Raw genomic sequence first — 22,101 nt, forward strand, 5'->3', positions numbered from 1 at the left:
CTAGCAGGCTAGCACTGCCTCGCACACACTCGCAGCAAGGACCAAGCTACCGCCCATTCGCACATCGAATGCTCACCTCACCAGACACTGCACGCCTCTCGTTTCGGCCACGTCAGATCCTCGAGGACAAAGACGGCCGGTCTGCATTCTCATAGGCCTGATTCTGTTCCCGTGACCGTTCAGCCATGCGGGTAGCGCATGGCAGCGTCTATTAGTGCCCGACGGGCTCCATCTCCTGTTGATAGACGCGCTCCCGTGTGGATAATGGAAAAAGAGGGGCGACCGGAGGGGCCGAAACGAAGAACGGGGAGATTTTTCTTCCCAACCCTCATTATTAGCCAGAAAACACCGAAAAAAAAATCATGACATCCGACAAGGTGGAGAGAAAAAGGAAGGGGGGGCGCAAGGAAGAATCATCGTCGCAGCCTGCGACCTGCGACTTTTGCGACCGGTCGGGCGGCGGTTGGGTCCCCAAGTCTGCGCTCAGTCCCTCTGGGACCAAATCGACTAGCGCGTCCCCAGGACAGACCGCATCGAGTGGCCAGCGGCTCTGGTTCGGGTGTGGAGTATAATCCCTTAGACTCGTACGGAGCTTGGTACGCTAACGACAAAGTCGAACAGGCCACGCCAGAAACGAGTGGAGTGCGGTAACGCGGAAAGACGCGGACGGCAATGCACGAGCCGATTGGGTCCTGTCCGCCTGAACAAAAGGCCCCTCCCAGGCAAAAAACGTGGCAAGAGGGCGCCAGATCAAGGCAGACCCCAGCAGACCCCAGCAGGCCTGTTACTGGACTATGGACACTAGTACAGTAGTACAGAGGCAGTCTGTGGTGTACCTGGTGGTATAGCAAGGTTGCTATGACTATGGCTATTACCACGTCCATGACCATCACTATTTCTACGTTTGCGACAACTACAACAGCCCAGAAAGTGGCCAGTCATGCTCCTCCCGAAATGGGTAGTGGTTCATGGAAAAGGCGGGAATGGGGGACGCCAATCACCAGATTTGGTCCTGCACGCTTGACAAGGCGCCCGAGGTCTTTTCCAGATGGCACACACATGCATAAGATCGGCGGGAAGGCCGGAGCGGCCCGTGGGACAAGTACCCCGACCACACAGGCCGCAAAAGTTCGCCTCGCTTTGCACTACCATGCTAGCTTGCGAGGCTGCTAGGCTCTAGCTGACCAGGATGTTTCACCCGGCAAAGCAGAAGGAGCACACGGACGGGATGAAATTGATTCATAATGCCAATTTGGTATCAGGTGTCTTGTCTGGGGCCCAATCAAACTTCCATACTCTCCTTTCTCATCCGTGGAGGGAGGGGGCTTGCTTGGTGCTTTCCTTGGTTACCCATCAACTCCCTGCCAATCCTTGTTTTTTCCCCGATTTTTTTTTTTTTTTTTTTTTTTTTTTTTTTTCACTATTTGTTTCAACCATTCGAACTCATCCCGCGTATCGACTTGCGATCGAGTCATGGACACCATACCCGACAGACAGTGGGATATGGCGGTGGTGAAGGGACAACAGTCCTCCTCCCCGTATACAAACGTGGCTGTGGCTCTCTTCAGGGAACCAGCCCCATGTCAGCGGTCGATTCGCACGCTAATGCAGGTTACCATGGCTCATGATGGGCTTTCCGGTTCCAGTCCTCTGGCCCTGGAAACTTAGCGACTCCACCACCCTCCGGTCAGCACGTCGGAAAGGGCTCCGCTCTCGTCACCAGACACCACCTTTCGTATCGGGTATGGGAATGGTGGCGAGAGAGCTGAACCCCACTCATCAGCTGAAGTCTGATCGCCACTTCACACCGCCTCCCGGGGCACCTGCAAAGGGTTTTTTGGGGGGAGGGGAGGGGGGAAACAAGAGGTTCGATAGTAAGTCCTCCGTACATGCAGTAGCGCTCATGTACCTCGCCGGGAGCAGGTTGTCTTCTGTGATTTCGCCCTAGGGGAAAAAAAATCCTTTGTGCAAAGGTCGGTCTCTTTTACCTCTTTTCTACTGGCTTCTTTTTTATTGTCATTTTGGTTTCTTTTATTAAAAAAAAAAAAAAAAAATTTTTTATTTTTTTTTATTTTTATTTTTTTTGCTCTTGTTTCTTCTTCCCGTCATCTTTCTGACACACTTTCCCCGCTAGTCTACTGCGCCTTGGAGGACGAACAAATTACGATTTGGGTTGCAACAAAAAAAAACAACCGACATTTCGCCCCGACCCGCGCCCATCGCCATGGGCGAGAATCCTGGTTCCGCGGGGCCGGTTGCGGTTGTGCGAGGACGGTCCGAGTCGTCGCTCGTCCATGGCCCAGTCAACTCTTTTGAACCAGGGATTACGGAGGAATTTCCATGATGATCCACGCTTAACATCGTGCATGGCTGGGTTAAATCCATGCAAACCCTGGTCGGTTGCATGTCGAGTCACCTGGTACGATACTCGGGCTCTTATAATTTCATTTGCTTCTCGAGTCGGTGATGATGTCAGCTTTGCCTGGCACTATCCCACTTTTTTCTGCTTCTTCTTTTGATTTTGACTTCTTTGCTTTTCCCCAAAACTGCTAAGCTTATCGATGCACCAGGGCAAAGTATGGAGTCTTTTTCTGAACATCCCCCATGAAGAACCACACGAAGTTGGGGGCTAAAAGTGGCTGGACTTTTCGCACCGATATACCACACACAGGATCGGTGGTAGTTCCAAGTTCGGGGTTAACGAATGACTTACCAGGATGGGGGGTATACACAGTCACTTACAAGAGTTCACCAGACTTGAGATTCTCAACCCCACCATCATGATCGAAAGGACATTTAAATACTCTCAACCAGTGGCCAGTCACAAAAGAAAGTTTCTCTGCAGACGGGCACTAGCCACCCATGCGCCCACCAGTCGCCGTTCTCGGCTTTGCAGCAGCCGTTTGCTGGTACCCTATGGTAACCCAGAACATCCCGAAAAAACCAGGACCCCCTCAATCCACGCGAAGAACGAGGGAGTGTCTAACTACCGACTAGGGCATTATGAGGGAAGACCCCGGTCGAGCCAATTCAGGCTTTGGCTAGTGCTCACTCTCTGAGTGACTCGCTCGGACTACTTGGGCTGGGAGCCTGGGACGAGGAGAGGGTCAAGCAACGCCCACTCCTCCAACCAGGCCGCTCTCCAGTCTCCAGTTCCCACGGGTAGCCCAAGGCGCGGGCCACACGGGGGCTTACCTGGTTCAGCACTTCAGCTGATGCCCTAGCGTCTTAGCGTCCAGGAGGGTCCGCCGTCCATGTCGACGGGTCACTGGCGCCGCTTTAGCCCGCGGGTCCTGCCCGGGCTCCACCCCGTTTGTGCTAAAAAAAATGCTCACTGGAAGTGCCAATCAGAAAATTGGACCAGGGATGTCTTCATTAATTGTTTTCTCTTTCTTTCTTTCTTTCTTTCTTTTTTTTTTCTGGTTTCTGGCCCCAAAGATGACGGAGGATAGGGCAGGATTGGTGGTAGTACTGTAGTCCATCTTTGGTTACTAAAGGAATCGGTGGTCGAGAGACCTGATTCATACCGTACAGTACACTTGATAGTGGCTAGTATTATTTTTGTTCCATCAAATGCTTCTGTCGAGTCATGGAACTCATGAATGATCATGGACGCTCATGATCGTTAGTAGTCAGATAGTTATAGGAAGGGTTCAAGTATGACCAGGTCGACTATGAATACTATAGTTAAATACTATTACTATAAACTGTCCTTAGTACTGGCATGACCCCAACTGGGGGCTGCTCGTCTTTTCCAGAATGCCGGTCTTATCTTGGGTCGTGGGGTCATCTTGTCGTTCTTCCATTCTTCTCTTATTTTTCGATTTTTTCTTTTTCGTTTTCTCTTCTTCCGATTCTTTTCTCCTCTCTCTCTCTTTCTCTCTCTCTCTCTCCTCCTCCTTCTTGACTGTACAACTTTCGTACTTCTTTCTTCATCTCCAAGACTATCCGTGTTATACTCCGTTTCCCCGTCCGCTCTCCACTTCTTGCCTGCTCACGTCATAGTCCTCCCCGAGGCTCTGTCCTTTTATTATTATTATTAATTTTTTCTTTTTGGCTCTTTTCTTCTTTGGGCCGATTTCCTCTTCCTTTCCTTTCCTTATTTTTCTTAGTCTTTTCTTTCCTTTTTTTTTGTCCACTTCCTTCCTGTAGCACCCTCTTGCTTTTTTTCTTCTCCTTTTATTTTTGGTTTTATTCTGGTTTTTTTTTCCCTTTCTTGGCGGTTCTGCGTTGGACCAAATTGGATCGACCTGCGTCGTCCTGCTTTCCCCTGCGTGACCGCGTTATGCTGGCGTCGACCGTGTGATTATCCTCCCTCCTCCTCCCCCTTTCAATAACTCAGACGTCACATCCCTGTCCTGCTTGACTCATCTCATCTACATCTTACGCCCCTCTTTCCCACTCGTCTTTCCTTCTTCTCATAAACACCCCAATGTCCCGCCATCCCGACGGAGACCCCAATCGTCGGGGTCAATATCCTCCCCCCGATACAGATCCGAGTCGCCAGGCACAATATCCTCCCACCGCCGACGATCCTAATCGTTCGCGCGCCTATCCCTACGAGCAACCTCACTATCCGGTATGTGATTCGGAACAAAAAAGGGGGCTGACCTCATTTTTCCTCTCCAAGACTCGTAAGAGGTCATGGAAGCTCATTATCCCTTCTCCCTTCTAGTATCCTCCCCAGCAGTCCTATCCCGCTCCTCCAGAACACGATCGAGGATACTATCCACCTCCACCACCATCGCAATATCCTGCTCCACCACACATGGCTGCCATTCACCCACACGCGCCGCAGGACTACCGGCTGCCGCCTCCTCCGGGAGCTTACCGGCCGGATCCATACCAGCAGCCTCCACCGCAACAACAGGCTATGCCATACCATGCAGCTGCTCCACGCCAGCGAACTGCTATTGCCTGCCGGTACTGTCGTCGACGCAAGGTATGTCGGGTTCGGTTGACTCGGTCTCACTGGCCGAACCCTCCTCGGAAGTCGATTCGAAGTCGAGGGCACGCACCGCGACTTTGATACTGATGGCTCTCATCTAGATTCGCTGCTCGGGCTTCGAGAACTCCCCAGATGGACGATGCACAAACTGCACGCGCTTCAATCAAGACTGTATGTTCACGCCTGTCTCCTCCCAGGCGCAAGCGTTCGTCCCTGCGCACGCCGCCTATCCGCACATGCGCCCCGGCAACAATGTCAACGGACAGCCTCCCCCCGGCACAATCCTCTACGGGGCCCATGGGCAGCCTTTACCCCCTACCTCGGCCGTGCAAGGCCCCGACACCACCCTGCCGCCGCCTCAAGGGATGTACGGCCATCCGTATAGCCGAGCCCCCACTGATGGTCCCCCACCGCCCCTTGCGCCGACTATGCCGGATCCGGTAAGGCAGTCATTCCCCTTCATGACGGGCTACTCCGATCTAATGTTTTGGTTTGTTGGTTTTACAGAGACAGCGGCGCGGCTCTGGCACGGGCTTCGATTACCCTGAGCCTGCCAATCTAGCTCCAGTTACACCCGCCAGTTCCACCCCCGGATACCAGACCCACACCACCCCGAGCCCCTACTATGGACACCCGCACGACCAGCGCACCTCGCCGCAGGCCGGCTATGTCTACGAGCAGCCACGTCATTCGACTTCACCGCACGGCTCGCCTTATGCCCCAATGGCCGCCCCTCCCGCAGGCCACACACCCCCTCCAACCTCGACTCCTGGCGGTTCCCAGCGGGGTGGCCTCAATGTTCGCGACATGCTGAACCCCGGCGCGGACGGTGACTCCCAGGGTCGTTCCAGTACCGACAGCGACATGCTCAACCAGCTGAACCGCCGTGGTCCTCGCTAAATACACCCGACCGGGCCGCTAGCAGGAGGAGTGGGAAGAGCTCATTAAGAGGAACGGCGCGCAGGACGCGGCAGGAATGCGGGGAACCCGGAGGAATGGTCAGAGACCCGTGTGCTGGCCACACTGTTGGAATTACCATGTGTTGAATTGCGCATTACTTAAGCGTGGCCTGATCGGAGCAACACGGTTGGACTCGGCCCGTCAACTATTTTCGCAGCTGGATTATTTGTTCTTGTCATCCCTTCGGACGCGCACGTGCCCTCACGAACGCAGGGGGAGCGGGCTATTGGTAGCCTATACACGGGCAGTCGACAATCTCGATCATTGGAAGTCATTGGGAATGAGAGGGAAATCTCTTGGGGTACGTTTGGAGCGCAACCAGACGGAAATGTGAGATGGGCGAAAAATGGACGACGACCAATCTTACTGGGTTGCATCGATGCGACCACGAAGGCACGAAAGAAAACGCGGACCCACGAGCTTTACGAGCCGCATGACGTTATACACCGAGAAGGCTAGGCCGCGAGGCCCTGGAGATCGGTATACGACATTTTATTGTTATACATTTCGATTCTTTGAATTAAATCGTGGAGGAGGGCTCGAATATTGAACGACCAGCTGCATGACCGCCGAAAGATCTGCCTGAATTTTGCAGTATCAAGATCTTTTGGGTTCCAGCTTCGATTCCCGAGGTACAGGCAGGATTCGGGTCTGATACACTCGACGAACACCCTATACACACCACAACTCGATTCTGTGAATACATTATCAACGGGCGGCAACAACAATATTTTTCACTTGTCACAAATTTCGGGCGGCTATTTTATTACTTTTGCACGTTCTGCGTTTCGGTTCGGCTTTTTTTTTTCTCATTCCGCGTTCCATTGCTCTGCTTTCTCGTACGTCTATATTATCCATCAGGGAAGGCAATCTGTTTTTTTTTTTTTGCGTGTTGGTGGTCCCCTGCTTGCGACAAAAGATGGTCGGCTGTGTGAACCTTTTTTGGATGTTTTTGCGTTGCCTTTGGTTTTGGTTTGGTTTTTTGTCTTTTATCACTGGGAGGCTGTCTGATCACTCTTTTTATGAATTTTTTATCTCTGCGTGCGTTTTATATGCTCTGATGTTTCATGCTATCTTTTTTTTTGTCGGTTAAGCGCCTTATATCGATTGAATACGATGGTGTCAAATCGTGTAATGCGGTTATCTGGATGATTATGTTCTTTTCTGTACGTCTGTCGACTACAGGCTATCGTATGAGACTGGACTCGTTCATCCTGTTGGGTTAGGTCAGGATGCTTCATTTTTCAATGGCCATCCCAAAATGGGTTGGGTGAGGTTGACATTCACTTAAGGTTAATCGGGTTGCCGAAGGGTGGATGAGCGGGCCCTTTTAGGGCTACAATAGTTCCTCCGCAATTCGGGTGCTCTAAAAAAGTACCTGGATTAGCTATTTTAGGTACCTAGCTCGACAGAGCAAAGTCTCCACCTGCTCTCTATTCCTGAACAATGATCACCGTCGCACCCCCTGCAATGATATGATTACCCGACTGCCCCTGTTGGTTTCCTACCGAGTAACTCCCCGCGAATGGAGGAACAAGCGTTCCTTGAAGCCCGGCTGGTGGCGTGATTTCCATCACGATCTTGCCTTGCTTGTTGTATCCCCACGCAGCGTAGATCAGTCCAGCAGGTGTGGGCACGCGGCCGTGCACCCATTCGGTCTTGAAGCCGGGCAGGGGGGCGAATAGGTAGGTGCTGTAACCGGGCTTTGTGGGTCGAAGGCCCAGAGCGTATTCGCTGAGGAAGACGGTGGGATAACTGCCCCAGAAATGGCTCATGCCGGTGAAGAGATCCAGACCGGGGTATGTGCCGTCGGTGCTCTGTTGCGATGGGATGTTAGGTGATCACTTCCCCTCATGAAACATGATGAGAAGACAAGAAGGGGGAGAAGCTACTTACGATGTACTCCCAGTATCCACCAGTGTAATTGCGATCGCGGTTCACCATGGGCGCCCACGTGGCATCCAACAAATCCTGTGCCAAGGCAGTACGATTCGTCAACGCGAGACCCTCCAGCAAGAAGCTCATATAGTACACGTCCACGATGCCGGGTGTATCAAAGAAGCGCGTGCCATTGATATACCCAGCCTGAACCCGCAGAGCGGACAGCTTCTCTACAAAGCTCGCCTGCCGTTGCTCACTGCCGATACCAGCCAACAGGACCTGCGCGATGTCCATAAGATCATATCCGGTACCGCCCAGCGTCGCGGCATAGTACCCAGCAGTCTCATTCCAGAGGAGAGAATCGATAGCAGTTCGCGAAAGCTGTGCCTGCGTCTGGTAAAACGCCGCAGCAGCATTATCGCCGATGAAGCGTGCCATTTCCGCCATTCGCTCCAGGCCAATGATCATGGAGACCGTATTAGCAGGACCAAGCGCCTGTCCCTTCTCTCCGGACAACGGCGTTCCAGTACTACCATACGGCGCACCAAACAACTGGGTCTTCTGATCCAAAGACCTCGACAGCGCATAGCTCGTAGCCATGACCATCCGCGGCCAAGCCTTTTCCAGGAACGTATCATTGCCGGAACGAACCCAATAATCATAAATGACCTGCATAAAATCGAAATCGTAATCCACAATTAGCGGGTCCACATTCGTCGTCCGAATTAAAGACCCCTCCGCATCCAGCGGACTGAATAGCGTGTTAATAGGGATTTGGCCCGAGCCAACTTGCCGAGAGAAAGCTTCCTCGGCCGGTCCCCAGACGTATTCACCCTGGTGGGAGCCAACCATGACGGTGCGAGCGGAGATAAGCCGGTCACCTAGCCATGAGAAGCGATCACGTTTGCCGGAGTCAGAGCAGACGTATTGGGTGTTTGATTGAACTCCGTACTCGACGAGAACGTCTTCCGATGTCATGGCGTTGCTGTATACGTTTTCGCCCGTGCTGAGTGTGACGTTTACGTTCCGCACGTAGGCTGCTTGGTCTTGCCAGGGACCAAAGGCGAAACTCGTGTAAATACCGCCGGGGATATAAGGGTTCGGATCACTGATGCCATACGAGCTGATATTGAAGTGGGCGATGAGCCGGTCGTCCAGGTAAACCGTGTAAGTGTCATCACCGGGGGACTCGGTGCGAATGGTGTGCCATGTTTTCTCAGTCACGTTGAACTTGAGGGGGAATTTGTCCAGGACGTAGCCGGGTAGACTTGTTTGGTTTTGCAGAGACCAGCCACGGCCGAGGACTAGGGTGTTTGGTGGGAGGAGGGTCTTGTCGATGTTTGCAAAGGAGCCCGTTGGGTATTCACTTGTGAGGACGACTAGTATGAGAGGATTAGTTATATGACCTGTCGTGTGTGGGTTACTGGTATACTTACAGATAGGCCCAGTAGCTTGAATCGCATCAATCTCCGTGTCAACACGCCAACCAGTACCGCCACGGTCAATCATCGTCTCGAATGACAGGGTGTAGTTGCTCAAATTGACGACACGAGCAGTAGTAGCAGGCTTCTGCCCACGTATATATGCGCCATTTGAAGTGATCTCCCAAGTAGAAGTTTGAGATTCGGGTGGAAAGCAGACCAGTTGCTGGGTGCGGGGACCCAGCGCCCAAATATAAGTGTAGGTCGAGTTGCTAGACGCGAAATATCCGGGCATGGAGCTCAGCTTTTAGGTAAATTAGTATAGCTTCATAGAAATTGCTCTAGGTTGGTGACATACCGGGCTCTGGTCAACGGAAGAAACAAATCCAGCACGTTGAATAACCAACTTCTTCCCGCTGATCAACTTGATCGACTGCCACCGCTGGGATCCCTGAATGAAATAACCGGATAGATCTCCAGTCTTGGTAATATTGAAAGTCTCGACTCGAAAAGTAGCACCCAAAGCGTTTGCAAATGCAAATGGACCGTCTCCTTCGGCCTTCAAAAGACCTCTGTCGACATCATCTGTTAACAAGGAACCCAGGACAAATAAAGATTACAGTATACAACTTACGGGAAAGCTTCGGTGTACTTGACCTCAATCTGAGGATTGCCTTCGGCAACTTGAATGTGGAAAATCGGTTTTCCAGCTACATCGCTTCCGTAGTCCACTGCTCCGAAGATTAGAGTTTCATCACACAATAGAGCAAAAACCAATCTTCAACAAGACTCTGTAGATACTTACGGGTATAAGTGTCTCCAATGCTCTGGAAAACCAACGCACTATCACTATTCGCACTATTATTGGCAAAACCACTGCTCAATCCCTTCCTAACGGAACTGGGATAAACATATACTGGACCGTTGGTAGATGCGACGCTTTGAGGTTTCGGAATTGCTGGCCAGGGAACGTTACTTTGCGCTGCTCCCAAGGCACCAACGCCCAAGGAGAGCCACGAAGCAAGCTCAATTCCAACCCTCATCACGAATGAACTTGTACGTACACAAATTTCCTCCGAATTGAGTGAGCTACAGCTCTTTTATGGAGCAATTCGGAAATGTGGGCAGCGGGGTGTAGCTTCCCCACAGACAAAGTGGGCGCGAGGTTTTGCCGACGTTTAACCAAGGATCCACACTATCAGGGGCAACTGGGGTGAGTTTACGGGGGAGTGAGTTTAGGCAAATGCCGAGCAGCCATTGAAACGAGAATTGAATTGACTAGGTTCACTAACTACATAGACTCATCGCTTCCACTCCTTTTCAGTCCAGTGTATTTCAAGACTGGAAAGTACCACTCAACCAAGCTGGTCTAGTAACGGACGCTGCGATTAGGAATTAGATGGGGAGTATGATTAGATGGGACCGGTGGAAGTTGTGAGACGCAAATGGAAGGGAGGAAACGGGCAATGGTGAAGTTGACGACACGAGATGAATGGAAGTGGTTATGTGGTTTTCAGAAAGAATGCGGGAAATCGAGAATCAACAACAGGACAATCAGATAGACAAAGAGAGATCAAGGAAAGTAAGAGCAGCGGTTTAAAAGAAAGACACTGACAGGCCGAGCAAGACCAGGCTCGGCGGGGAGAATGGTATGTTGTGTAATGAGACGGAAGCGAGTGTGAGTATTTGGATGTGAGAATCGACAATAAAACGAGAAATGCGATGGAAGCTTTTGCAGGGCTGGAACGCAGCAATGCTAGATGAGTGACTAAAAAACTGGCAAGTTAAGGTAGAGAAAGACAGTAAGATCTGACAAATCTGAGGGTCAAGGTGAGTTGGGAACAGTGTCCAGAACGCGAGCCATCCTTTTTGCGCGAACAGGATCCTCGACTACCATGCCGCGGCTCTTCATCATCATGTAGACAGTGTCGACGACCTTGTTGAAGGAAGAAGCGGCTCCGCGTTGCTGTTTGAACCGGACAAGGCTCAAGTTGGATTGGCGGCCATGTTCGAGCACAGTGTAGAACTCTGCGATGAATTCAACCTCCCGGAGACGGAGGACTAGCGTTTCGTCAGCATTGCACAATCTTAAATAAGGGATCAGAACTTACAGTTCACTTCGCTGACTTGACCATGGACAACACTGTTGCTCTTGTCCATGTATACATTCTCCATACCATACTCCTTCCACTCACGCAGCATTTTGTAGACCTCCTTACGGCCCTTCACTTTGGACGTATTCAAAGCAATCACTCGAGAAGCTGGCTTTATCTGGAACACACGGGCGAACCAGTTTTGACTGGCGAGCGAGAGACGCTTGTTTCGTGGAGGATTGTTGGCGTTAGCTGAGTCGAAGGAGCTCTCTGTGTCCGGGAGTCCGTTGCAGAGCATTGCGGAATTTCGAATATCCTTGGGCCGGGGCTTCTCAATGTCTTCATAGCCTGTCAGCATCATGTGCCTGTATGGGATGCAGCTGAACATACCCGTCTCAGGTTGGGACAGGGACCTGTGGGACTTCTTCGGCATAAGCTTCTTCAGGAAGCCGCCGCCGAAGCGTTCCATAGATGACTTGCGAGTCATCACCTTATGCTCATCGGGAACCCTGATCGGTAATGGAGCATCTGGTTGAGACAGGTCCTGCGGGGGATTAACGATCACTGTCCCACTACCCGGATTGACGGGCTTGATATCCTTGGGCGGCAGAGAGGGCGGGTTGTCAGGGACCTGCGAGCGGTGTTTGAACCACGACCACTTTTTACCATCAGTTGTTCTCTTCGGGGAGACCGGGACTTCCTCAATTGGATCCAGCCCACCAAGAGGGCGACTTTGGCGGGAACTCTGGGAGAAGTTCCGAGTAGCCTCTGCGGAATCGCTATTGATAGCGTCGGAATCACTAATCTGAATTTTCTTGCGAATCATCAGTGGCTTGACTTCTTCAAGCGATCTCAATGAGCTGTGGGGGACCATTCTGATAGTCGCTTTGGCGTCATTGGCACGGTGCGCTGTAGCGACTTGTGGCTTCTTCTGCAGCTTCGGCATGGGACTGTATTGGCTAGGAGCCCGGACAGGGCTTGCGAATTCTTCGTTAATCACAGGCAGAGACATGTCTTCGGTTCCCCCATTAAAAGGATCCACGAGCGTCGATGTGCTTTCCTCCATCTTGCGCCGCGATGGATCCTGGTCCTCTTTAATCAAACGGTCGAGGTGACCAATGACTCCAGACAAGTATACCGGGATATTGTCACTATGACCTTTGCTGTGTTCGACCAGTTTCCGACGAGTCTCGGTAAGCTCTTGGATGCTGTAGGCTCGACCCGATTCATTGGGTGTTTCCTTCGGAGGTGCCAAGGCTTGCGTCGCTGGAGTCGTTGATTGTTGCTCTGGACTTGAAACTGACACTGGGGTTGCTGGCGTTTCATATCCTGTTGCGGAACTGGAAACACGCATTGTAGTAAAAGAGCTACCATTAAATGCTTCCTCACAAATCTTGCTGAGCTCATTGGATACCTTGCGAGCATCTTCCGACCAGATAATGTCGGACCGGTAACCCTTCCTCTCGCTCTTTAGGGTCTTAGCCTTAGCACCGCTAGGTCGGACAACAGTCGGCTGGGCTGGCAGAGGAGGGCTGCTCGGAATGTCAGGCACAGCGAACCCATCTCCCATCATTTGCAGGCTGGCTGCACTGGGAGAACGCTTGAGATCAGAGTACTGGTTGGCGCCGGTTCTTCTCCGCTTTGGCTTGGTAGATCCCGGCGAGCGATTGCGAACGTGGTGGAATAAAACATTGCGCCTATAGCTGGTGGAGCGGGTGGACAGACCAGGATATCGCGAGCTAGAATGTGGCACTCTGGACAATTGGAAAGACTTCATCGAGCTAGGTTTATGCTTGCGCTTTTGGAGAACAGTGAAGGGCGAGGGCGCCACATCCTGGGTGTCCTCTGGCTCTTCCTCCTCGACGATGGAGGGGGAGGCTTCGCAGTCGGAGTGACTTGTCCTTGCTCTGGGACGACGGGGGCTTTGTGGATCGTGATATGTGCGTACTGCACCTCCTTCGCCGGAGTTCTAACTTTCGGTGATCTGTAAGGATCGTAGCTCTCAATACTTGCACTGGACTTGGACTCTCTAGCTGAGCTCATGCGACTGTGAAGATCCTTGACCAGGGAGATCTGAGATCGCTTCTTAGACGAACTCCGTCCCCGACGGACCCAGTCTCCAGGCCGGGAGATGTGGTGGTAATCACTGGCTGAGTACTCCAATGGTTGTCCTTGATAATTTTCGAGCTGCTCATCTCGGAATTTCACCAGAGCATTGTAGAACATCCGCTCATGAGTTGGCCTGCGGCTGCTGTGAATATTGGATGAAACACTGAAAAATGAACTGGAATAACTTACTCAAGAGACATCAGTCGTTCAGTCAATATATCAGGCTTTACGTCATGCCACAATGTCTGGAGGTTCCGTAAAATGTCCAAGTCCACCTCTTGACGAGAAGTTACCGGAGCTCCACAATCCTTGATGGACAATGGAGGAGGGGGCCCAATGTAGTAGTCAGCCATCGCATTGTGAAGCTTCTCATACTTGGTGAGTAGTGGGTGCAGCCAAATTGCTTGCATCGTGATGCGGTCCTCCGGTCGCTTCTGTAGAATCCGCTGGATAAGATTGGCAGCCTCGTCGCTCAGCTCGGGAGGAATCATATAGTCACCCTTCTTGACCAGGCGGAGCGTCTTTGGCAGGTCACCACCATCGAATGGAAGATAACCAGTCAGGAGTGCGTACAGAATGATTCCACAGCTCCACATATCAGCCCTGTCACCACGATATTTGCGTCCGTAGATAATCTCTGGTGCTGCGTAATGTGGACTCCCGCAAGAGGTATTCAGCCAGTGTCCCGCCGGCTGAAGCGCAGCCATACCGAAATCGGCGAGCTTGACGTTGTGGTTTCCATCTAGGAGAATATTCTCGGGCTTCAAGTCACGGTGGCAGATATTGAATCGATGGCAGTAGCCAAGTCCAGCGATGATTTGGCGGAACAGACGCACAGCCTCTTCTTCCGGTAGAGGTCCATTGTTGGAGACATAATCGAAAAGCTCGCCACCCTCCACGTACTCTAGAACAAGATACCTGGAATCAATTAGTATTTAGGTTTGAAGAAGATCACGGTATCTCAAAAGGGGGTACACACAGCTCTCCACGATTCTCCCACACATCGTACAAGCTGATTACATTGGGATGTTCAATCAATTTCATGATAACCACTTCCCGTTCAATACCACAAGGCATCTGTCGTGTATTTGAGACACCTGTGAATGTGCTCGCAGTTCGGTCCATTGCCGCAATACTTTCGCTCTGCACCATGGCTGCAGACTTCTTGGAGACGATTTTGATAGCAGCAGTCTGTCCAGTTAATGCATGCTTGGCAAGTCTCACGCGTCCGGTAGCCCCTTTGCCCAAGGTACGCCCTAATTGCCATGGTCCGACATGGGTCTTTCTCTTGCCCTTGTTGGATAGAATCGATGTAGCAGATACCACCGAGTTCCGGGCGGATTCGGACTGGAAATCTGTAGCTACCGAACGTCGTCGGTTCTCTTTGTTGTCTCGGGGAGTCGAGATCGTGACGACGGACATACGGTCCGGTGTTTTGAGGTGGTCCAGGTTCTCAACATACACACGAGGGGTCTCGAAATTGGCGACTTTGGCGTGGTTAATTCGGCTGGAAGCGTCAGTCAATGGCTGACGCCTGCGATGAGAGTCGGACTGATCCGACATGGCCTGGTCCATTGCTCTCAAAGGTGATGTGAGATATTGTACACCAGGCACATCAATGTTGGGTTGTTGTTGTTGTTGTTGTGGTTGTTGTGGTTGTTGTTGTTGTTTTGGGATGGGGCTGTTGTTGTTTGGGGGATGGTTGAACTATACTCTGTTAGCCTCAAGTTCGCGTATCGCGTTCGCGCCTTCCATGGTAAACAAGACGCACCCGATGAGGTTTAGAATAGTGAAAGCAAACACTCGCTTGGAGCGTGGTTCAAAAGGCAAGATTAAGAGAGGGGGTAATGAACGACTCCAGCAGTCTCTGGGAAAACAGTAATGAGTGACGGGATGACTGGCTAACACAACATGGTAAAGTTTAGTCGGCGAAACCAAAGGCAGTAGTCGGGGCAGGTTGATGGCCCGATACGATGAGGGCAGTCGACACGAAGGTGAGAAAGTCAGGTAAGCAGTCAGTGTTTCTCAGGGTGACGGAATCAAAAGAGAAGAGGTCAAGGGGAGTTTGGGGGGTTGTGTGGTCGTGGCATGCCTCAGCACGACTGTTGTGGAATGGAGAAAAGAGGAGATACCGTCTGATCGAGATGGAATGCCCCAAATTCACCAGTCTCGGGCTGCTTGCTTTCCCAACTCTACTTTTCCTTTCAAATGACCTATTTCAGTCAAATCTGCGCCCATATAATTTTTTTCTCGGTTTAATACCTATCTGGTATATAGTCATATCCAACTGGGGTGGTGTTTGAGGGGATTGACATGGTAGTTGGCGTATACTTCATGTTGGATGTTTACCTCCTCCGTCAGCCGTTTGTTCCCCACCATCACCAGCTACGCAAAACTAATTTCAGCGGATCGACGATGCCTCCACCGGCCAAAGACCACCCTATAGACAATGTCACTCATAATAATCATCGCTGTTTTAGCTCTTGTTTGGACCGGAGAAAGACAGCCGAGGAGAATACATTCCAAGTCGACCGTAGGGGGGAACTAAATGCTTATCGGGCAGGTTTATCGCAGTGTCCCGTCCGCCAAGGGGCCAACCCACATTACCATCGACATTCCACCTCCCTACAGTCCTTGTCGAATCTAAATGTGAGCTCATCTTGCTTCTTCGGGTCTGCAAAAACACTTGTTTCGTCCAAGTTTTGACACCTCGGGCAACATGGAGGGTGGCATACGCCATCTGGTCGCCCAGCGCCACGAACGCCATAAAGTTCTGTCAACAAGACCTGACAAATTTCCATCCCTGGACAAGTTCATACAGTAGTATCATTGAGTCGTTTTCTTTATCCAGGGACTGATAGAGAGACTATTTTGTTAATGAAACAATTTCGTCTGGATGGCAGTTCTTACCTTTTATGTTCGGACTCTGCGCATTGGTCGAATGTCCCCTTTTAAATTGTAGACTTCACGCTGGGAACATTAAAGTGCGAGAAAACATATTATGAAGCGATGGACTAGTGGCAATTGCTATCAATCAGGCCGGAGGATCTCACTGTATGACAGTTCCAAAATCTTGTATATGCCCAAAATCGCTACCGACTTTCTGGTATGGTCAGAAGTACACGAGGGACATGTTAACGTAATTCCTGGCCAACCTGGCCACCCCAAAGCACTATACTCTAACGCGAATTTTCAGGTTGTAGTATACAAACAACGAGGAGGGATTTTTGCTTGATATTTAGTATACTTTAATTTCTCAGTATGAGGAATCATATAGGTTAACTGAAGTATCTCAAAAATAATTATTTACTTCCAACACCAAAAACACGTTCTCGGCAACAAACACAAATATATATCGGCTACTTATCAAACCTTCAAAACATTTTTTCAATCTAATAAAAGCATTTACTATAATATATTAAGCACTAAGATATCTTGAAACCATATTCTCAGTCTTGGTTGTTGAATTATGAAGTTATAAAATATTCTCGATTATCCCAAGCTAGGGCGTTTATATTTTCTTGGTAATTTTCCATGTAGATTCCCAGTTGGTCTTGGGGACTAATGATTCTCCTGTGAAACCAGGTTTCCAATAGTATTGAAGTAAATAAAAAATATACTCAATCATTATTTCCATCAAATAATCTAACTTTCTGTGCCCTATAACGTTATTTCTTCAAGATCCTACTACCAAGGTCAATGGCGGACGGGAAAAATAACAGTCACTTTATGGTTCGAGAAACGACCCATCACGCACCCTCAATCTCTCCGAAGCCTAGTCAGCCTTTCTTCCGTACACGTAATCTAGCGAATCAAAAGTTTATCCTTACTGCTTGAGTATAAGATAGCTCCTATGCCCCGTACCATGAGTAGCCCTGCCCTTCACCACTGATTACCCAATATGGTTGTCCAATATACATCATCCAAGCTCCATCATAAAGGATTCAAGTTTTACAACTGGCCTGGGCCGGGTGAAGCTGCTACTGAGCAGTTTCCCTTTCTCATGCCGTGGTTGTGCCTTTGAATTCACGCCGCATAATAGGTGGGAATCCGAGACGATGGCTCGATACCAAGTAATGTCATCGAAGAGGTTGACGTCGCATTCAATCACGTCAAACAAGCACTTGAAGCTGCCGGGCTTGGGGACGACGCTTGGAAATATGTGTACAAAGTACGGCTAAAACCTCCCTTTTATACTTTGGAATACCAATCATGGCTAATGAAATGATCTAGATCAACACTTACGAGATTCCTACAGAAGGGCTGCATGAAGGAGTTGGCTTCGCGGTGGCCAAATACCTAAAGACCACACGTCCCGCCTCGACAGGAGTGCAGGTTGCCGGGCTTATTTTGCCACAATTGCACCTGGAGATCGAAGTCGAGGCATTTCTTCCGATATAGTTCTGTGAACCATCCTTTCATATTGGACCTGCGATGTCATGCACATCCGTTTGGGCTTGACTCGGATTGAGATGGGAGGTAAACCTTTCTGGATTGAAACAGTGATATGCGTAGAAACGAAGCAAAAAGTACGCAGTCATTGGTTTATCTAGATCAATTAATGCGTAAGATACTATGCATTCAGACCAATCAATTGGTATCTTGTTCAAATCGATAGATCATACACTGCCTTAACTTGATATCACCATATGAATCAGTCGATCATGCAAAACAATCGGAGACAACTCTGAACCAAAATAAATAATTTAACATTTACTAGTTGCAAATTAGCAGATATCACATGTACGTCAAGTAAACCAGCATCTAAGTCCCGACTTTGACCCAGCGGCCAAGTTCAAGCAAAACAGATCTGCGGAAAGTGGAAATCAACAGTGAATGCCATACTCCCCGCGATTGTTCGAGTATAAAGAACAGATAAAATGTCACAATTAATCCACAAATAGGGTATATTGAGTATTCTCTAGATGTCCTTATTGTCCAAGTGGTGAAGCTTCGCATTGAGACTCAGTAGGTTTTCGAGTTCTCAAGATTTCGGCAGGATTACCGAGTTTGACTGGTGAAGGCGTTTTAAAATGGATCTCATTTGAGTCGCCCGTCAAAGACGATTTGAACATTAAATTATCTACCAACGGTAACATATCCTAAAAAGAAGTTTCTACTCACATATCGCCTTCTGCTCTTTACTCTGAATTCTTTCTCCATAGTAGCCGCCAGGCTATTGGAACCCACCATTTTCTGATTACTTTGAAAAGGAAAAGAAATACCAACATCAGCCTATGTTATTAAATATTTTTCAAGCTCACGAGAACACATAATTGACGTTAAGGCCAAAAGAGATTCGGGATCTAAAAGGCGGGCGCGCTAAATGTGCCGAATTCGCCAGTGTTCCTTTAGCGTCCGGCCTTTGCGCCCGAAAAAGACCAGGGATTACTTATTTAGTTCTGTGGCAAGTCCCGAACAGGCATACTGGAATGAATTAGTCTGTGGATTCGTAATAGTGGATAGGGAGGCGCGGAGTTTGTATTGACATTGGACAGACTAGTCAAACCGCAACCTGAACTAGGTAGTGCCTTTGATATTGTGAGATATAGGGCAAGATGCCGATAGGCAAAGACGCCTAAGCCGTTAGGCTGCATATCAAGCTAGATTCATAAGGCCTATACCAAGGCCAGAACGATGTTCTGAATCTCTATAAGCTTTATGCTATCATATCATCATTATCCAATCGGATAATCAGGCATGAACAGACGCATCATAGTCATGCGATCTACATCATCATTACGATTGAATTACATCGTACAATCAAGCAACTGCAAGTCAAACGGCTACTTCATGAGATCACTATGCATCTAGATCGGACTTAACGCACAAGGCTGGCTGTACGAAGTACTTTTGTCATTTCGGGCCAGCTTCCATACCCTCCCGATAACCATCTGGACTCTGCCTCTCCTTATCTTACCCTCATAACACTACAAGCAATAGTTAGCACCCTAGCCATGGCCGATATCAAACCTCCTTTCAACGAAGAGACGGCCAAGAAAAAGGTCAAGGCCGCTCAGAACATGTGGAACACGCAGTGAGTTGTGATTACATTTCCCTCACCTGAATCTCTACCAGAAGCCAGAGAAAGAACCCATGTGGCTGCAGGAAGGGCGTCGAGGGACTCATCCCTTGCATTCTTCTCATCTCCAATGTTTGTCCGTGCGAGATCCTGCACACATGCAAGCACGCAATTCGGGTTCCTACTCGCTCATGATCATCTTTTCCTTCGTGGATCTCAATTCATAAAGGCCCTTGAAGTCACATGGAGATGACGTAGCATATTTCCCGCTCAAACACGCACTCCAACTAACCATGCAAAAGAGATCCCCAGCGAGTCGCGCAATCCTACACGCCAACTTGCATCTGGCGTAACCGTACCTTCTTCTTCTCGGGCACAGACGCCATTGTCGAATTTCTGACAGCCAAATGGAAGCGCGAACGCAACTATCGACTGCGCAAGGAGCTGTTCGCTTTCCGGGACGATCGGATCGCGGTTCAATTCTGGTATGAGTATCAAGATGCGGATGATGGGATGCGATGGAAGAGATGCTATGGTCTGGAGGATTGGACTTTTGATCGTGAGACGGGGAAGATGTGCAAGCGTATGATGAGTGGGAATGATCTGCTTCTCGGCCCGGACGGGAATGGCGAGGGGCGCTGGTTTGTTGACGGGGTGGATGTAGATGAGGTCGCGATCGGTCAAGAACATTGGTGAAGAGTTAAACTGATTATTGAGGATTTAGTTAGTCGAGATATGTCTCCAATTCTGATCCTATTTTTTATTTTTCCAATAGATGTCAATTCCACCGTTACAGTAGCATCCTGAGACAAGGTTGCCAGCCACCCAGTCCAGATATATTGTAGAGTACGGGCGCCAGCAAGTCCCCGAGGTCCCGTCATGTCTAGGTAGGTACTTCCATTCTACCGGGCAACACGTTAATACTGTAAGACTATAAGTACGAAGAATGTTCAAAGAGTCGTCTCCTCTTGGCATTTTAACCAAAAGTTCTGCTGCACAATATCATCAACAGACGCAGATGTGTAATTCTCATTTTTCGCATGTCCTTAAAGAGGCGTGTGCTGCGAGAGCGCGAAAGACACTCTAAGCCGAGTCGCCCTTAATATTGAATGAGATGTCCCCAGAAAGCAGACCTTGTCGAACAGATGATGCCATTCTTTTCATTTGCCGCGCTCTACACCTCCAGCGGTGGAGCGTCTGTGCAGAGTGTGGCCATCATACTATAGGCACGACTAGTCAACAACCCGTAGTCCACAACCTCATAAAGGACAAACTTACGTGGCATGGTACTGAGTACCCTTGATATCAATTCGCTCCACCAGGCTCCGAATCTCTCGCACTTCTTGTTCGCTCAATTGAAGAAGCGCCGAGGCCGCATTTTCATCCATCCTAGCAGTCGACTTCGTACCAGGGATGGGAACAATATCCGGCCCCTGCGCCAACAGCCACGCAAGAGCAACCTGTGCGGGAGTACAGTCATGAGAGTTGGCCACATCCTGCAGGCCTCGTACCAACTTTCGAATCTGGGGGAAGTTTTCCTCCGAGTACTTGGGTAATATGCGACGCAAGTCACCAGCGGGAATGTCTTCGTGGGATTGAAATTGACCCGACAGAATACCTCGTCCAATAGGGCTATAGGCCACGATAGATACACCTAGCTCACGGCAGGTTCTCAGAATATCCGAGGTGGAAGATTCGATCTCGAGTCTAAAGAGGCTGTATTCCATCTGAAGGGCCGTGATAGGGTGGACAGCATGTGCCCGACCCAGCGTAGCCGTCGAGACCCCTGACAGGCCTAAATACCGAATTTTGCCTTGGCTTCAAAGTATAGAGGGTCAGACATGGTCAAGCCACGGTCAGTCTGAGAATGCCAAACCTTACTTCTTCAATTCCACCATAGCTCGTATGGTCTTCTCAATAGGTGTGACACCATCCACCCGATGGCAGTAGTAAAGGTCAATAGTGTCTACTCCAAGTCTCTGGAGGCTCCTTTCACAAGCAGTCTTGATGTACTCGGGATCAGACCGAAACGTGAATGGTCCTTCACCTTGACGTAGGAGGCCAAACTTGGTACACAAGAAGATATCATCGCGCTTGCCACATCGCTTGATCCACTCTCCGACGACGTCCTCGCTGTCGCCGTAGATATCAGCCATATCCCAGAAATGGAGTCCTGTGGCATGTGCGTGTTCTAGACGGGCCACTTTCTCTTCAAGAGTGCCAGCTGGTCCATAGGATCCGGCGATACTCCCAAAACCCAGACCGATGGCCGAGACCTCCGGGCCATCTCTGCCGAGGACTCGCTGGGGAGGAGGCATGGTGAAGTGCTAGATGGGTAGAAGGAAGACGAGATAGTCAAAGAAACCTGCCGGCTTTCAGAGCAATCATTTAACACTATTTAAATGTCCATGAGCCCCTATATTGTTGGATCCATGGCAAATGCTGACCCCAATAAATCGTTACCTCTTATTGTCGGATTCACCCAGGAGCTATACCCGTTTAGTTTCCCGACAGTTGATCCGTGCAAGAAAAAGGCAAGCCATTATTCAGGCGGACAACATAGCCCGTTAAAAATAGCATGCAGTTCTTGGTGATTTATATAGGAGCCAGCATGGCAGGATCAAGATATATTGAATGTCTCACAAAGCGACACGAGAAAGTGCTTGG

General features: G+C 49.9%; 5 protein-coding genes across 5 annotated transcripts; 2 read left to right on the forward strand and 3 right to left on the reverse strand.

Moving 5' to 3' along the window:
- Window positions 1-4,432: 4,432 nt before the first annotated feature.
- On the forward strand, window positions 4,433-5,848 carry N7458_008820 (Zn(II)2Cys6 transcription factor domain-containing protein; the record flags this gene model as incomplete). The annotated part of the gene is made up of 4 exons (XM_056912202.1): window positions 4,433-4,579; window positions 4,676-4,942; window positions 5,050-5,388; window positions 5,456-5,848. 4 exons carry the CDS (start codon window positions 4,433-4,435, stop codon window positions 5,846-5,848), a joined length of 1,146 nt encoding a protein of 381 aa, XP_056761051.1.
- A 1,493-nt stretch (window positions 5,849-7,341) lies between these two features.
- On the reverse strand, window positions 7,342-10,253 carry N7458_008821 (Six-hairpin glycosidase-like protein; the record flags this gene model as incomplete). Its single annotated transcript, XM_056912203.1, has 5 exons — window positions 7,342-7,725; window positions 7,805-9,514; window positions 9,569-9,782; window positions 9,845-9,941; window positions 10,016-10,253. 5 exons carry the CDS (start codon window positions 10,251-10,253, stop codon window positions 7,342-7,344), a joined length of 2,643 nt encoding a protein of 880 aa, XP_056761052.1.
- Window positions 10,254-11,035: 782 nt separating this feature from the next.
- N7458_008822 (serine/threonine-protein kinase) lies at window positions 11,036-14,987 on the reverse strand (the record flags this gene model as incomplete). The annotated part of the gene is made up of 6 exons (XM_056912204.1): window positions 11,036-11,271; window positions 11,322-11,642; window positions 11,694-13,210; window positions 13,252-13,545; window positions 13,602-14,330; window positions 14,392-14,987. 6 exons carry the CDS (start codon window positions 14,985-14,987, stop codon window positions 11,036-11,038), a joined length of 3,693 nt encoding a protein of 1,230 aa, XP_056761053.1.
- Window positions 14,988-19,369: 4,382 nt separating this feature from the next.
- N7458_008823 (uncharacterized protein) lies at window positions 19,370-20,130 on the forward strand (the record flags this gene model as incomplete). Its single annotated transcript, XM_056912205.1, has 2 exons — window positions 19,370-19,449; window positions 19,737-20,130. The coding sequence occupies 2 exons, from the start codon at window positions 19,370-19,372 to the stop codon at window positions 20,128-20,130; spliced, it is 474 nt and encodes a 157-aa protein (XP_056761054.1).
- A 478-nt stretch (window positions 20,131-20,608) lies between these two features.
- Window positions 20,609-21,752, reverse strand: N7458_008824 (uncharacterized protein; the record flags this gene model as incomplete). The annotated part of the gene is made up of 3 exons (XM_056912206.1): window positions 20,609-20,654; window positions 20,713-21,252; window positions 21,316-21,752. The coding sequence occupies 3 exons, from the start codon at window positions 21,750-21,752 to the stop codon at window positions 20,609-20,611; spliced, it is 1,023 nt and encodes a 340-aa protein (XP_056761055.1).
- Between the last annotated feature and the right edge of the window lie 349 nt (window positions 21,753-22,101).

Source organism: Penicillium daleae (assembly GCF_028827525.1).
Source record: "Penicillium daleae strain IBT 16125 chromosome Unknown utg000008l_segment0_segment0, whole genome shotgun sequence".
Classification (NCBI taxonomy): Eukaryota; Fungi; Ascomycota; class Eurotiomycetes; order Eurotiales; family Aspergillaceae; genus Penicillium; species Penicillium daleae.